The sequence below is a fragment of the Manacus vitellinus genome, unplaced genomic scaffold (assembly GCF_001715985.3).
Source record: "Manacus vitellinus isolate BGI_N305 unplaced genomic scaffold, ASM171598v3 scaffold_3_pilon, whole genome shotgun sequence".
Classification (NCBI taxonomy): domain Eukaryota; kingdom Metazoa; phylum Chordata; class Aves; order Passeriformes; family Pipridae; genus Manacus; species Manacus vitellinus.
Genome location: NW_021940535.1, coordinates 24,730,332 through 24,747,686, shown reverse-complemented (window position 1 = coordinate 24,747,686; position 17,355 = coordinate 24,730,332). Strand labels below are relative to the sequence as shown.

General features: G+C 38.0%; 1 protein-coding gene across 2 annotated transcripts in view; it reads left to right on the top strand.

Moving 5' to 3' along the window:
* The window catches only part of ITGB8 (integrin subunit beta 8), a 49,966-nt gene that overhangs the window by 1,732 nt on the left and 30,879 nt on the right, over positions 1–17,355 (top strand). The window contains exons 1-2 of one of the 2 annotated variants that reach the window (XM_018075597.2): positions 7–104; positions 14,913–14,998. In XM_018075597.2, coding sequence (XP_017931086.1) covers positions 92–104; positions 14,913–14,998 — 99 coding nt within the window. In that variant the 5' untranslated portion in view covers positions 7–91. Of the gene's footprint in view, positions 1–6; positions 105–14,912; positions 14,999–17,355 lie in introns of those variants that run through there. The other variant, XM_008920380.3, reaches the window with a different exon arrangement.

Sequence of the window (17,355 nt, the reverse complement as noted above, 5' to 3'; positions counted from 1 at the left end):
GGGTGCTGCGGGTCCTGAAAGTGCACCCTCCGCAAGTCTCCGTGAAGCGGCACACAGAACCGCCTGGGGATCCACAAGCTACGGATGGACAATGCTTAGGGATGGTAACGCTCCGTTTTACGTCGTTTATATGGCATGTAGTGGCAGGGGGAAATAGGGATACAGCTATGGGAAGATTGTCTTCTGTTTACCTTGGGGTAACCTGTATACTGACGGTTCCCCAGGAGCCACGGTACTGGTGATGAGAAAGGTAAATGTGGGTAACCCCTCACATCGTGGAATTGCTTCCCAAACCCCCGGGCATCAGTTTTGATGCATGCAGGTTGAGAGCAGTTTGTGCAAATGTACCTTAGGTAGCAACAGCTGATCAGACAGAGCAATCAGGTTAGTCAAGTATTTCATAAAGAATCTTATTTAACTAGCAGTTGTCAGAAAAGGAGTTCAAGTTGTCAGTCATCTTTCCGTGTTTTTTTGAGCTTGTGGAATAATTGCATTTCCAACTCTAAGCCTGGAGTTGATTTAAAATGTTAACATGTAACCTCTAAAAATAAGATTTACAATGGAAACGATGTATTAGCCTTAAGTTCTTTATTGCATATGTGACAAATTCATGCCTAATTCAGTAGGATTTGCCCAGTGCTATTAAAAACAATGGAATAATTTGTTAACTTTCATAGGATAATTTATTTTACTTTTTTGGCTTCGTGTTTTGAATTCAAAACCAAACTAAATGTCAATAGGAAAAATAAAATATATTATTAAATTTCTTATGAAACATGACATCTTGTATGTAGTGTCCCAGATTCTTTTTATGCAGTGCAATTGAGTTGAAAGGCTAATTGAAACTTTATGGAGAGGATGGTTCTGTGCCTGAATGCAGTGTTGTGCTTGCTCATGAGTGTAGTTCCTAGGAATGCACTAGGGCAAATAATGCATCAGAACAGAATGCCACAGGGGGAGGTTGTGCATGGGGCTTTTGTGCCAAAGGATACTTGCTGTCTTTGTTGTGCTTGATAGTGAAAATATACATGGGTGACACGTCATGGGTTATGTGTTTATTGTGACAACAGCTCTCAGATTGGGCAGACTGTAACTCTGATAGACCTTGTTTTTTCCTTTTCATTTGAAACCTCTGCTAATTCATGAAAGCTGAAAGTCACACTGAATTCCTTCCTTCATACATAATCACTTTACAGGCTAGAGCCACAGTTAAAGTAAGAAGAGTGTTTTGTTTTGTTTTTCTCTGAATGAACATGTGAAATTTTTTGTTATTATTGTTGCTGTTTGATTTTTACATTTGGTTGTGATAGCCAGTGCAGCACCACCTGGATTCTTTGAACGTCTGCAGGCCGCTCCAAGAGAGAGTCTGGGCAGCAAGTCCATGTACAGATATTTGGCAACACAGCTCTGTTGAAGCAGCCACTCCTCTTTGCTTCTGTACTGACAGTGCTGGGCATGAAGAACAGCATTGAGCTGTTCCTGTGCCATCAGCAAGTTCAGTTTATTTATGTGCAGAGTTGGCAGAACCTGCATATCTGTGTTGAATCTCCAGTTTTAAAAGCGACTGGAATTAGTATGAAATGTACATGGAACTCATAGTCTGTTCATTCTTATTGGAGCATTTGTGGCTCTTGTAGTTGAAAAATGAAGAGTTTAATGCTATCTGAGGTATTAGTTCTACAAACTGCAGTTTGAGATGTGAGTTACTGCGTGGGGATAAGTAAAGGTAGAATTTGGCCCAAGGTTGCAAGGAGCGCAAAAGGAAGTCTCACAGTGCTGTAAATTTGGAAGTCCCAAATTAAAAGTTCTGTAAGCTCAGATAAAAAGGGTAGTGTTGCCGCCTTCTACAAAGGGTCTCTTGTTCAGTAAGTCTCACCAAAAGGAAATTTGCAGTTCAGTAAGCCAACTATAACAAATACCTGACATAAGAATGGAGCAAGTTCCATAGGGGTTTCTACAGGTCCCACATTTCTCTTTGAACATGAAAACCTAAAGATGTAAACCAGTGAACTGAATAAAAGCTGGATTCCACAGCGAGAGCATGTGTATGCATTGTGCTAACCAGTTGAGTAAGTGCTCACTTCAGTGAAGGCAGTCAGTGCCCTTGCCTTCTTCAAAAACTAATCTGTTGAAACTCTTAGTTTTTAGCTGTTGTATAAGCACATGGAATATGTGGAGCTTAAAAACTGAAGAATAACTGATTGGTCAAGGTTAACAGAGAACATTGGTTCAAATCTCAGCAGTGTCTCAAAACCAGTTATAATTAATATTAAAATCTGAAAACTAAGGTACTGACTGGATGCTTTCTGAAATCTCTAGGTAGTCATTCCTGTATGAAGCTCAAGTAAACAGAGTTTACTTGTGATGTGCAAAAAGGGATTGGATAGCATGAAAATCTTTATCCCTGATTTTAGAGTTGGAGAATAGTCACGCAACAATTCTGTTACATAGTCATGGTTGACAAGTCTCTAATTTAAATACCAACCATAAAAGTTGGCATTTTCAATGTTCCTGAGAGTGTCATTTGGAAAGACCAATTAGGGGCTTGGGGAAAGTGGAGGATCTGTGATCAAGGCAGGGTCACTTGTTAATTGATCTGTCACATCAGATTCCCATGTGTGTTCCCTCTAGTTAGAAAGTTTCATAAATCATTACTGGGTTACTTCTCAAAGGAACAAGAAAAACTATTCAAACCACTCATGGAAGAACAGTTTTTGAAGAGTGGTGGTCGGGAAATGTCCCTGAACACACAAAAAAAGTCCAAAATGATACATCATGTTAACTTTAACTGGTGTTTGTCTGTTAATTTCTTTTCCGTGCTGGCCCATTTTCTTTTGAGGCTCAATGGAAGAAGCTGAGTTGTATGGGGTACTCAATGCTGAGACAGTTCTGCTTTTCTTAAGGCTTAAAACAATCCAAGAAGAAAAGGAAAAAAAACATTTTTAATTTCCTGAGTCTGCGTGGGTGATCGGCTCCCTAGGGGTACTGGACCATCTTTGGGAAAGCCAACCTTTTGGGAACCAGCCTTTGGGAAAAACAACCTGGGTGTTTGGGAAGGCTGTAGGTTGCAGTTCTGAGGAATAGTGAGGGGGAGGTTTGTTTATCTGCACATTGCCCAAGGAGATTATACCAGTGGTATGCATAAATTTGCTTTGCAAATTGTACACTTCTCATAATCTGTTGCAATTTCATGTCTGTTCAGGGATTTTATGTGGTAAGTTTTTTTTTTTATTTTATGGTTTTTACAAGTTGAATGCAACTGGTGTGGTTGCCTGTGTAGTATTTACAATGCTTTCCTGCCACAGATGTTTGAGATGGGATAAGACTGGGAAAAAAGAGGAGATGGGCAGCTTACCAACTAGAAGAGGGATAACCATGTTCTTGATGTTCTGGGAGGGTTGTCTTTTGTCATTTCAGATATGCTTTTGCTAAGGGGAGTTGTCAAGGCAGCCTGAAGATTGCATGCAGAAGGAATACTCTGTGTAGTTGGAAGAGCCAGTTGCTTTTTTTCTGGCTGTTATGCTTTCAAGGAATGGAACTGCAACAACTGAGAAAGAAAGAATTACACCCCATTAGTCAAGAGGCCTGAATTAACAAATTTGATTTTCCATTAAAGTACAATCTAATTTACCTCCTCAGAGCATCAGAAAGATGTCAAAATATGATTTTCTGGAAGCTAAAGAAAATCTTCACCACATGACCCACATCTAGTTGTATGTTCAACAAGAGGACATTACAACATCAGATTATATTCTCCCTTATACTTTACAGCGGGCATAAATGCTGATGAATTTTTCAGGTGCCTATGAAGAACTTGTGATGACTTGTATATGTTTTGTCTTGAATTTGGGACAATTTGTGTTAGTTACTAATCTACAGTAGGAGGTATGAGAAAAGATACATAAGATATTTTATTTCCAAATTGTGTAAGTTGACATAGGCTGCTGATATTTATCAAGACTTCTTCAGAAAGTCATCATCATCATCATTTCTTGGTTGGAAACTAGGAATATCACTTTTTTCTGGGTCTCTTCTTCCAAGTAACAAGCAATAGGATGAGAGGAAATAGCCTCAAGTTGTGCCAGGGAAGATTTAGATTGGATATCAGGAAAAATTTCTTCACTGAAAGGGTTGTCAAGCCTAGGAACAGGCTTCCCACAGAAGTGGTGGAATCACCATCCCTGGAGGGATTTAAAAGACATGTACTGCTTAGGGACACAGTTTCATAGGGCACTTGTGCTGTGTTAACAGTTGGGCTCAAGGATCTTGAGGGTCTTTTCCAGCCTAAATGATTCTATGATTCAAGGAAGTACTCCTGACACACTCTGAGCCTCCATATGTCTTTTTTAGCTTCACCTCTCTGAAAAGTTCCATGAAGGTTGCACATCATTCAAGATGAAAACTTGGAGAACAGAATCATCAAAACGGTGCATAGCAACTCAAGTTTTTCGTGTATGTGTATCAATTTAGAGGATTAGTGATGGACTTGACAGTACTGGGTTAATGGCTGGACTACATGATCTTAGAGGTCCTTTCCAACCTAGATGACATTATAATTCTGTTCTGTGATTTTAGGAACAGGTCTGAGGTAAGAAGCATTAACCTTATTGTACAAATCAAATTTACGTTACTTACATGATTTTTTTTCACCAATGTACTTTTTAAAAACTGCATATACAAAACCAATAATTTTTTAGATCAGGAGAGGTGTATCTCAGGCAGTGGTTGGGATTTAATGAGTTCTGTCTAGGTAAGAAGGACAAGTGGAATAGCTTGGTGTCCTGAGCTTTAAAGTTTGCTCGGTGTTCTTAAAATACATTAATGACACTAAAATAGTACGTTATATTTTCAAGACTTATGTATGTGAACTATCCTGTGCTTTTACTGTAACTGTAATCCAGATGTCTTGGTAGAAATTTGGCTTCTCATGATGAAGGTACTGAAAACAAAAAACTGGAGAAGAATATCAGTTCCTTTGTGTTAATAAACTTTTTGTCGTTTGTTGAGGGCTTTTTTTATACATCATATTCTTAAGACCTCAGAGTTTCTTGTTCTATTTGCACCCTCCTTTCCAACAAAATCTTGTCTTCAAAGCTCCTGTATGTCCTACTAGTTGCTGACTTCTGTCTAACCAGTGGAAAGATGTAATAATTCTTTCTCATCTGCTTAAATAGGCGTGATTTATGATGGACAAAGTAGGATATGGTCTCTTATTCCTTTCTAAGCACTTGACCTTTATTAAAATGTTTTTTTTTCTTTTGGCAGTTTAAGAAATGGACTTGAGCTATTTAGTTTAACTTCTGGGAAGGAAGTGGGTCTCTAATGAATTAGTTCACTGTCCACTGTAATGGAACCTTTCTTCAAGAAGAAAAGTAAGCTGCTTGCCAGCCATTCAGGATTCCCCCTTGTTCTGGTGGCAGAACAAGAATAACCCCCTGAGCAAAATGTAAGTGTTTCAAGATTATTGGAATTTACAGCATTAGAAAGCTGCCAAAAAACCAACTTCTAGCTGAGACTAAATTGGCCTAAATTGAAAACTTTGCAAAGCTCATAATTGACTTTTTTCTTTATATGTTTCTCTGCTTCCCATGACTTCATTGTCATATGCCTGTGGTGACTTCTTCTGCTATTACCGAGGGTGACAGTAATGAGTCTGAAGTATTTATGATCATCAAAAGATACTGAGACAAAGATTTTAACTATGATTATTGGAGGAGGAAACTTCTGTAGCATCAGGCAGGTGGAATGATCTTCCTGGATGCTCGATTTTTGTTTTTCTTCAGGCTTCTTCTCTGCTCACTGACTAGGGAGTTAAGTTGTTAGCAGCAGTATTTCACTGGATTCAGATCTTGAAGACTTAAGTGGTTTTGGTATTTTGCTGTTGTTGTAGCTGTGTTGTGAATACAGCTGCATGATGTATGGTGGCATCACAAAAGTAGTTCAAGTCTGATTAAACCATTAACTGCCCTTTCCAAAATAAATTCTGTTCCTTCTCGGTGTTCAGTGGAATTAGGCTAAGTGAATTCTGTTTGTTCTACTGTACTTGAGAGTACAATTTATTTCCCTGTTATCTCTGCAGGGTGACAAGGGTTGGTACTGTGCTGAGGACAACTTGCTTCTCTCAGATGGGAGCTGCTTGCTGGAAACTGAATCAAGTTCCCATCTTTTTGCTGAAACAAGAGTACCAGGAAATTAGAAAACTTGTGACAACTTACCCTCTGGTACAAATGGCACAAAATTACCTAGATAAAACTAATTACATAAGCAAGCATGCTCTTCCAATCTAACAAAAGCTGTTGGAGTGCATTTTACTGTCAAAAATGTTTTGATATTACTTCAAAACATTAAATAAACCACTACCTGTTTAAAACCTTAAATTTCTGGGTTTGAAGTCTGTCCCTTAGAGAGCATTTAAGCTGCACCTGCAGACCATACACAATACTTCCTTGAAAGAGCACAAGCAGATTATTGCATTCAAACAGACTGTATACACCAGTAGTTATAGTTAGTATGTGAGTCTGCATATTTTATAGCCTCAGTCATGTTTTGTGTAATCTTCAACCCCAAATTATAAAAATTTAACAAGCTAAACCTAAAAGGAAGATTGGCCAGTGTCTTTTCCTAGACAGGTATGGTTGGGGTTTGAGTCTTTTAATTTAGAAGAAAATCCCAGAAAGTTTTTACCAAATTCCATTTTTCTCAGGGCAAATAACTATGCTTGGAGATTGAAAACCCTATTGAAAAGCAAATTACTGAAACAATAAATACCAAACACTTGGTATTCTAGAAGTCAATAATATTTTTTTAGATGGCCCTCCTGAATAAATGCTCCTCCCAAACTTGTGCACTACATACAAGTCCTTAAGGAGTGGTGGTTATCCTCTCTGGTACCAGTCTTAGCTTTTATTTAATATTGTCGATGTTTTCTCATAGTGAGTATAAACTGTGCTTTACGTATTTAGTGTTTTGTTTAAACCCTGACATGCCTCCCGAATATACACATGTGCAGAAGTTTTGGTTTGGGGCTTTTGGTTTGTTTCAGGAAAATCTTCTGTAGAAACCCAGTTCAGTTTATCATTCTGTGTACAGAATTGAGGGACTTGTTCAATTAGGTTTTCAGCTTTGAGAATTAGGGTCTGAAATGCAGAGTTAAGTTTGTTTCAAATCACAGTGTATGCAGATAAAAGAGAATTAAGTGAGCTGTTTGCATTGCTATGGAAAAAGAACCTGTGGATCAAGTGGTCTATGGTGACACTGCATGGGAAGAAATAGCTCTAAACTATTCTTAGCTGTTGCCCATCCTGTGCACTGCTTCTAGCTTTGTGAATGAAGACACAGCGTCAGAGTGAGTAGTGCTCTTATGGGGCAGAAAGCAACAATTTGGTGATATTAGATATACAATAAAAAGATAGATTAGGGAGGCAATTGGGGTTGAGGGCCTGGTTTGAGGAGATGGAGCTATAGAAGATGGTGGGAGAAACACCTTGAGCTTGTCTTTTATTCAAGGTTGAACTACTTAAGCTGGCAAAAGTTAGTCATTTGTGTCTAACTTTTTATCCATCATGACCTCCTAATTAGGTAAAGGCTTTATAGAATACAGAGGACCATACTGACCATTCAGGGTTGTTGATGTGCAACTTGTGACCAGTGCTTACTAGTATACAAGAAATTAAATTAGTAATACTACATGGCAGTAGCCATTCCAGGCTTTTTTCAAGCAGAATGACTGTATCCAAGCTGGCCAACTCCATGGGAGGTTCTAGCAGCTGGAAATGACTGGAATACAATGATTTCTGTGCCCATGTTCCATCCTAGAAAACAAGAGTATTAACACAGCACCGCACATCTTGAAGTTCCCTTGGAATCAAGGGATTTAATAAAAAAGGTTTAGGGTCTCTGGTTCCATATGCTTTGCATTTTTATTGGTGCAAAGCTGTGCAATCAGGACCATCAAACCTGTGCCATAAAAGCAAATGACTGTGGGAAATGAGTCTCTTCTAATGATATAATCGTAGTAAATTGTCCTGTATGTTTTTGTTTATAAGAGAACAGGATAGGTTGGTTTCAGAAGTAAGTAGTCTTTGACTCATTGTTTGCAGGCATGTATCGCATCAACAAAATTTAACCATCTCCCGGAAAAGCAGGAAGTTTCATAGAAAGGAGAGGCTACAAGAAAAGTTGGCCAAGAAACAAAAATTGCATTGTGAAAAATTTCAAGGTTACATTGCTTGTTTTCATTTGGTGTTGTGGCTTGGGAACAAAGTCAGTCTGAAGTAGTCAATAGCTCTGTCTCTCACAGTCAAGGCCATGTTCGAGGCTGTGGTTTGAATGTTGTGTTAGTGAGTCCAAACTGCTGTACCAGTAGCTTCTTTGGGTAGTAGGGCCTTTTCCAAAATGCTGTTATATACATCTTTCTGACAAAATAATAATAATAATTAAAAAAATCCTGTGTATTGATAGATATATATATGAAAAACATGAGTTGCTATGCATCTATCTGAGGCTTCTGTTCTCCAAGTCTTTCTCTTGAATGATGTGCAACCTTCATATAAGTGATGGAAATTTTCAGAGAGGTGAGGCTAAAAAAGACATGTAGAGGCTCAGAGTGTGTCAGGAGTACTTCCTTGAATCATAGAATCATTTAGGCTGGAAAAGACCCTCAAGATCCTTGAGTCCAACTGTTAACACAGCACAAGTCCACTATGAGACTGTGTCCCTAAGCAGCACATGTCTTTTAAATCCCTCCAGGGATGGTGATTCCACCACTTCTGTGGGAAGCCTGTTCCAAGGCTTGACAACCCTTTCAGTGAAGAAATTTTTCCTAATATCTGATCTAAACCGCCCCTGGCACAACTTGAGGCCATTTCCTTTTGTCTTATTGTTTGTTACCTGGGAGAAGAGGCCAACCTCCACCTGGCTGCAGCCTTCTATTAGGTTGTAGAGAGCAGTGAGTTTCCCCCTGAGCCTCCTTTTCTCTGGGCTAAGCAACCCCAGCTCCCTCATCCGCTCCTCATAAGACTTGTGTTCCAAAGCCTTCCCCAGCTTTGTTATACTTCTCTGGACATACTCCAGCACCTCAATTTTTTTTTTCTTGTAGTGAGGGGCCCAAAACTGAACACAGGATTCAGGGTGTGGCCTCACCAGTGTGGTGTACAAGGGGATGGTCACTGCCCTCGTCCTGCTGGCCACACTATTTCTGATACAAGCCAAGATACCATTGGTCTTCTTGGCCACCTGGACACACTGCTGGATCGTGTTCAGTCGACTGTCGACCAACACCCCTTGGTTATTTTCCACTGAGCAGCTTTCCAAACACTGCCCCAAGCCTGTAGTGCTGCATGGGGTTGCTATGACAGAAGTGCTGGACCCAGCGCTTCGGCTTGTTGAACCTCATGTAATTGGCCTCAAAGCCCAGTGTCTGTATCATTCTCTAATTACAGAAGTGTCCATACACTTCTTGGGACCTCCATCTCCACGTGCCATTACAGAGCAGACTTATGATACATTTTCTTTCTCCAGCATCAGCTACAACTGTAATTTTCTGCCAGGGCTGTCCTAATGCTGTATTGACAGCGGTCTCCCACTTTTCCTCCTCCCCATCTGTCTTTGTGTTATTCAGCTGAAATCCAGTGTCAGTTCTCTCCACTGGTGTCACTCAGAGCTTGCACAATGTGCAAAAAAAGGGAGAACTCAGGGTTTTTTGCTGCATATTTTGCAAAGATGTAAACTGTCATGTGGTGCAGATTCTTGCATTATTTTTCATTTTGATGGCTTTCTAAATCATTTTTGTAGCTCTCAGTAATGACCCTTATTTTCACAAGACACTGTGTTCATAAAGTAATGCAGGTTAATTGGGGAACCCCAAAACTATTGGGGCAGGTATTGTCAGAGTTAGGAATGAGAAGCCTCTTCAGTCATCAGGACTTGTTCACTAGTGATTCTTTTCTCTGCATTTATCTAGATGTGCACATATACTTCTTATTTATATGTCACTTCTATCTCTTACCTTCTCTGTAACCACATTATGGTTTCTCTCTTCCAGTATACTCCATTTTTCTTTTTAGGAACACTGTAACTGTTTATTTTTTTGTTTGGCTTAATTGGATTTTTTGTGTTGGTTTTTTTTTGCTTGTTTGTTTTAATGGAAAGGTACTTTTACTCACTTGCCAGGTTTACAGAAGTATTTTCTCAGTGCTCAGAATTTGACAGTGCCAGTCATGTTTTACACCTCTTTTTTAGACATCTTCATTTGCTTAGCAAAAGTGTGTCTCTTCCATGCAGAGTTTTAGTTACTGCTGCTTCTCTTGCTGGTAAAAAAACATTTTCAAATCAGTGTTCAGCTTAGGTTCTATCTGAGTAGTGAAACTTAAATGCACAGCCATTAATAGAGAAGTGAAACTAATTAACAAAACCCATATGTAATAAAAAAAAAAGGGGAAGAAAAGTTGTTTGGTATTTTTGCTCAAGTAATCTTAGGATTTTATTATAAAGCATAATAACTGTACAGTATTCAAGCTGAAATCTCCTTTTCTGGGCAAGGCTGAGTACCCCTTAAAGCTGATTTTGAGACGTACCTTGTAATCTTCTTGACAAATCTGGTGGTGACATAGTGTGCTTTTAAAGGATGGCGCAAAGGGTTAGAGAGAATTATTGCTTGTTTGGAAAAAAAAAAGGGAGAAAAATCCCTAATTTCAGGATTAGGTTTTAGGATTGGCAGCTAAGCACAGGCACTCATTTTTTCCTTGTAATCTGAGCAAGTAACTGTCAGACACAATAATCACGGAAAAATAATCCCTCTTCTGTAGCACTTTTATAATGCTTTTCATTGCACCTGCACATTCAGCCAAAGTGAATTGGGAAGCCGTGTGTTAGCTGGGACAGTCACTGTCTGTCCCCTCTGCAGGAGTCATGTTGCTTTGCTCCTTGAAGACAGAAAGGTAACTGCAGTATACTGCATAAAAGCTGCAGCTTTCCTCATGGATGATGCTACACATGAGCTACTGAAGGCCTCATTATCTGTGGAGAAGGACAGCCTGGCTTCTTGCTGCCCTAGAACAAGATTGGATGCAGAATTTAAGGAGAAACAGCTCTGTAGAGGCTAGATAATTTCATATTTTCTTGCTTTAACAAACGTTCAGCAGTCTGAGGACCATGATCAAGGAGTATAAGCTGCTAGTTATATTTTGGCTCTTTTTTAAGAAAGCAAATGGTACACCCTCCAAAACCAGCACAAACGTGTACCAACAGTGCAGTTGATACAAATCCAAATTCTTGGCTGTACTTGAACGAAGTACTGACTGTTTGAAAACCTGTTTAACATCCCCTCTCAAATGGCAGTGTGCATTATTGTTATTCCATCTCTGAGATAAATACCCTGATTGTGATAAAGTTACTTTCATAATAAGGAGTCAGGATGTGATTATAACATAAATTATGTTTGTCTTGTCTTGATCCTTCTTGTTCCAGATAGCTTAGACTTGCCACACCTGTAATCACTGTAAATAGTTGCAGTCGTTGGAGCCTGGTTGTATTTTTCTGGAGGAGGCTGGAAAAGTGTATTATAACCTGATGTACTCACTTCTTTTTATATGCATATGCCTGTGCAATTCCCAGCACAGAATTTGGCCCTTGTCGAAAATACCTTTTGGCATACATCAGTTATAACTAAGCCAGTAGAAACTTGCCCTTAGCTTTGACTGAACAGTAACTCAGTCTTGTCTGGACTCTGTTTTTGGTGAAGTGGCAGGAAAAATCTCAGTTCTTTTTTGAGCCAACTCGTAAAAAAATGTTTCTTGCTTTAGCATGGTTTTTTAAAGGAAACTGAGAAGTTTATACTAGATCAGTTATGGTTTTAGAGTAAGCTTACAAGTAAATAATAAATATTTGGTGAATGAAAGCATGTCCATAAATGTTACTGCTATAAGGGTCTACGTACTTGTGAACCACAGTAGTAATGTAGCCAGAATAATAAAAAAGAAATTAATAAAACTTTTTCAAGTTTCTCTTTATTAAAAAAAAAATCCAACTTTTTGAGCCAATGGTACCAAGCTTGTGAATTGCCAATCCATGACTTCATGGTGTGAAAATGGAGCTCTTGAGACTGGATAGTTATCAGCAAAGACATTTGCATCCAACAGTACTGTATATCTCATTTGTTAAAGCATTTCATCTGCCATGATCACACTGAAAACCCAAACTGGATTTTAAGATCTTTTCTTCCACTTAGCAGTTTACAAAGGCACACAGACACCCCTACATTTTACCAGACAGGCTGTATTAGTAAACTAAATCAAGTCTCAATAGATTCAATAAACTAACCATACAGAAAAAAAAATAGGACCGTTATTTTTCAATCAGTTTTCCAATGCATTTGTAAATATGGCACAAAGATATATAGTGCATGTTACGTGGTAATGTTTTGTTACATGGTCTATGGCATTTAAAGTGTGTGTTTTGCAGATAGGATTACATATTTTAAGAAAGGAGTCTCAGATATTTTTGCAGGAAGTTAATTAGGCCATACTTATTATTTTGGCTTTGATTTACTGATTACAAGGATGACAAATTAATTTTACTTACTTCTTATCTGTATAGCAAGAAACACAGGTCTCTCATTTTTCCTGCCAACTATTTATTCTTATCAGAACAGCTCTGTCTATTACAGTGAGTGTTGACTGAGTAACTTCAATGTTCATGTCATATCCTCCCTGTTTTGCCCCACGATCATCTTTAGCCACTATTATGCTGCCGATCAGCAACTTATATTTTATCCTGTCCTTTGACACTTTTACTGAATCTATCACTTTACTCGCTTTTTCTTGTAATGTTCTTCATCTCTGCTGAGTTTGATATCCAGGTGAAGATGGATGTTTGTGTGCCAAGAACAATTACATTCCTTTTATTTTTATTCCTTCAACAACTTTTCGTTCTGTGTCTTTGCACTTTACTAATACTGTCTAGAAAGGGATCTGTGGTGAGCTCTACAACCCTGTGCATGTCAGTTCCTACCTGGAATCTTCATCCTTTTTCTCTCATGCAGTATGTGGTAACATTTTCTATGGCCTCCAGGTCTGCTCTTTCAGACTGCAGAACACAAAGTGCAGTGCCATCTTCTTATAAATGCAAAGAAGTTTTATTGTGTCAGTGGCAAATGATGTTGCTCTCATTTCACAGCCAAGTAAAACTTACTGTGTTTGTTTTTATAACCAAAAAAACAAACAAAAACCTTTTGGATTTTGTCTTGTTCTTTTCTCTCTCTCTAACGACTCCTCTTTTATTTATTTCTACCCACCTCTCCCACCCTGAAATCAGTTTTCCCTATGCTCCAGCACCCTACTGGGCTGCTTTTCAACTTGCTGTTTATATCATGCCTGTATCTCTCCCTTTCATTTACTTTTTTTTTTCTCACATTGCCTGTATGGCAAAAATTGTCAGTAGCAGTTGATATAGAAATATAGGTCTGAACTTTGAAATTATTTAAATTGTCATTAGCCTGTATGTTATCAGTATAATGCTGCAATTGTGCTGTATGAGGCTTGCTAGTACTGATAATGGTATATATGCTGTTGATAATAGTAACTTGAAAGCTGTGATTAGTTCCTTGGATCAGCAGTCATTCTAAGTGACATTTGAGGACTAGCTGTTTATGTGATACAGGATCTCATCTTTGAATCCATAGCTGAAATCAACTAAGTAAAGATAAAAAAAAAGATATATTTTAGTTCCTAATACTTTTCACTGTGAGAAGTTGCTCTCATTACTCTAAAAAGAGAGATGATTTGCATTATTATTATTATTATTATTATTATTATTATTATTATTATTGCAGTTTGGAAAGAAACAATCTGTGAGACAGTACATGTAGCCAAAACTTTGGATGAAAACCAAACCTTTCATCAAACTGTTTTGATATGATTATACACACATTATCACAGTGGACCACTTAACAGCATTTTGCATACGGAAATTAATTTTATTTTGTTCCTGGTATATTTTCTAATATTGCATGCCACAAAGCGGTGTTGTTAAACATTGCACTGTGCACTGAAGGGTCCTATTTTGTGCCTTATATATAACTCTTAGCAGGTGACTTCCACCTTGTTTAGAGGTGCCCTGGTCTACAGGAGACTTGTGATCGGTGTGCTGAAAGGATATGCTACTACTGACATTCAAGTTGAGCTGACCAAATCCCTTGAAAAGACTCTTTTCTTCTCGACACTGACTGCCAAAGTTTCATAGGAAAGAGTAGTAACTTGAGCAATGAACTATAAAACAAAGATGTGAAAAGGATATAAAGGACTTTCCTAGTAGACTTGCAAGTAGGCACAATTTTTGCAGTTGTTAGTACAGAATGATGTGTCTTCAATCTGTGACACATGTAATGTTGGATGCATTTGTATTTGCTTCTGGAAAAAAAAAATCTTCCTCTTCTGGGAAACTATTCATTCCAGAAAATGCAGAGGGTAATATTTATAGAAGGTGAGAAAATATTTTGGGTTCCATGAGGAGTGAATAATGCATGGTTCAGTCAAGTGTAAATGACTTAAAAGGAAAATATCTGTGAGAAGATAAGCTACCTGGTAAATTTTTTCCCATTAGGCAGTAAATCAGTAGGGTACATGCCAAAGATAAACTTTCACTTCAGAATTATTCTAAATCAGGATTTTAAAAATTTGACCTTGAGAATGTAGTTTATTTGATCTGTGCATATAGTTCTAGACCATAGATAAAAAAAATTGCTGTGAGTATTCCCTCACCGGACTGTCTTTGTTCTGTTTTACTTCTGTTTGAATACATTGTCATCACTCCAAATCTGGTGAAGTAATTTTTGAAATCTCGGTTTAGAATTACGTATTTTACAATTTCACGTATCATCATAAATCATTAACGTTTGGGTTTGTATTTCATTGCAGCGGAAAACAGATGTGCCACTTCAAATGCAGTAACATGCACAAAGTGTCTTGCTTTGGGCCCTGAGTGTGGATGGTGTGCTCAAGAGGTATGTTATTTTGGTTACTTACATTTTACTTTATATTTTAGCTGCTTCTGATCTTTATAACAATAAAAACTTCTAAACTGAGAAAATTATAGTGAGAAATAGCAGGAAAATCTCTAAATGACCCCTAGAGACAGAACCTGAGAAATCATGTGAAATATATTTTGTTTCCAAAGGAGAAAATGCAATCTTTTATTTGGAAAATTGCAGTAATTTTAAATAAAGTGAGAACTATTTAATGCATTCCATATGCTTTGTAGGCAACTCTGGCAGACTTAGAGTAGCTTTGAGAGTTCAACAGTTTTTGGCTTCAAAAGGAAAATTACTTATCAGTAATCTATAGTAAGTCCTCACTGTATATGAAAACAAGTCTATACATATATATCTACTGCATTTAGCAAAAGGTCATACTAACAGTGGAGCTGACTTTGACTTCACTGTGTATTATGACCCTGTCACAAATGGAAAAAGTGATGCTTTTCTTATTTTGACACTTGAAACTATCAGTTCTGAGACTTAGCACAGAAGATAGATCTTAGGTAGCAAGAATTATTCTGAAATTGTTGTTGCTTTGCAAACTGTAAGAATATGGAAATTTCTGGTATTGTTTGACAGAAAAAAATCCCCACTCGATAGCGCGATTCAGATAAGGCTGGACCATTTTAAGTACTTCAGAGGAGCAAGGTTTTGAAGAATATCACTGACAATTACAAGCTCATATGCTCTTTAAGGTCACATGCAAATTATTGGTAGTAGCTTTCAGGTTAGCAGAGAATCTAGATAAGTTCCTAGGGTGTGTCTGGAGGAGATAAGGAGTGTAAGGCATAAGGCACTGGGTAACTTTATCTGAGATATTGTGTCTTGGAACAATTAACTTAATCTGCAGCAGGTATAAGGATAAGTAATGCAAGGATAAGTGGAGGCAGGAGGGCTTGTTTTCCAAGAGGAACCTTAAGGCATGTGTAGATGGCACAATGGATCAATGTTGAGAGGTTCATTATTGTGGTCTCATGTTCTGTCTTACAACGGGCTCAGTTTTATCCTCCTCACTCTGCATTTATCACAGAATAGCATTTGCTAATTTTCCAACGCTACGGAGCTGCAATAGGTCTCCTTCTAACTAGGTGCACAGATTTGACCAGGTTTCAATTCTGCTTCTCTTCTCTTGCATAACTTCTCAAGTCAATTCTGAGAGCTGTTCATGGAAGCCAGGGCTTTGTCGAAACCTCTTAGACAGCTGGTTCACCTACACAACATTCATGGTTGTGGAACAGCAAAACCCATGTTAATGCAGATAGAAATATTCCAGAGTAAAGTTACAGAAGCAGTTTTCAGCTTAGCATGCTTGCTTCATCTGGACAATATTTTTAGTGAGAAAAGAAGGCCCGAGTAACCCTTGAGATGCGTTGAATTTATACCCACACACAGTGGACTTCAGAAAATGCTGCAAATCTATCAGCCATTACTGATAACCATGAGAGTAGCTAAATTCTTTACATATTTAAAAATCTAATTTTTTGAAATATATATGTCCAAAAGGGTATATAAATAGCAGTAACCTAAAAAAAAAATAGTCTGTTTTCTACAATAAAGAAGATTATGGAAAAAATATGTCAGAGGTAGACTACAAAAATCAGCTGAAACTTGAAAAACAAGATACATGACTGTCAAATCTCATTCTTCAGGGGCTTCTTCTGATCTTTTCAGGGCCTGGATGACTATTTATTATCTACATAGAATTGGCTGTAGGCATTTTCGGGTTGTTTATTTTACCCATTTGCCTCTGAAATATCGGAGATTGTCCATTGTTTGGTCTCCAGCTGTGGCTCAGATGGACCAATACTTTGAAAGAATACAAAGGATCTTGTATATTTTTTTTCATGGTCAGAATCATATTAATCATCAGATTTGTGATCAGGAAGGAATTTTGTATTGGACCATTCTGGCACAATTTTGGCAACTTTGTCCTGTCAATACAACAAAGGATGGGCTGCTTCTGAGATCATCCTACTACTAATCACTTTTCTGTTGCTACAAGGGCTTTTTGATATTGGTGGCATCTTAAACTGTCCAGTCCTGTAATCCACGATTTCCTTTTTCTGGGAATTGAAATGATGTAGTCCAGCAGGTCTTTGGATTTTGTGTAGTGTGATAGACAAACTCAGGTTAGCTAAATGTAAAGCTGGCTTCTGGTGCTACTAATAAATATTAGCCTGAGTAACATTACCAGTGGATTCCTCTGAAAACTAACCTGTTTTGATGTCACGGAAATGAAACTTTCTAACTACAGCAAATTCATAGCATGGCACAGAACATTTTTTAGAGACTTAGGGACAGTATGTAGTTTTCTTTTTCTCCAA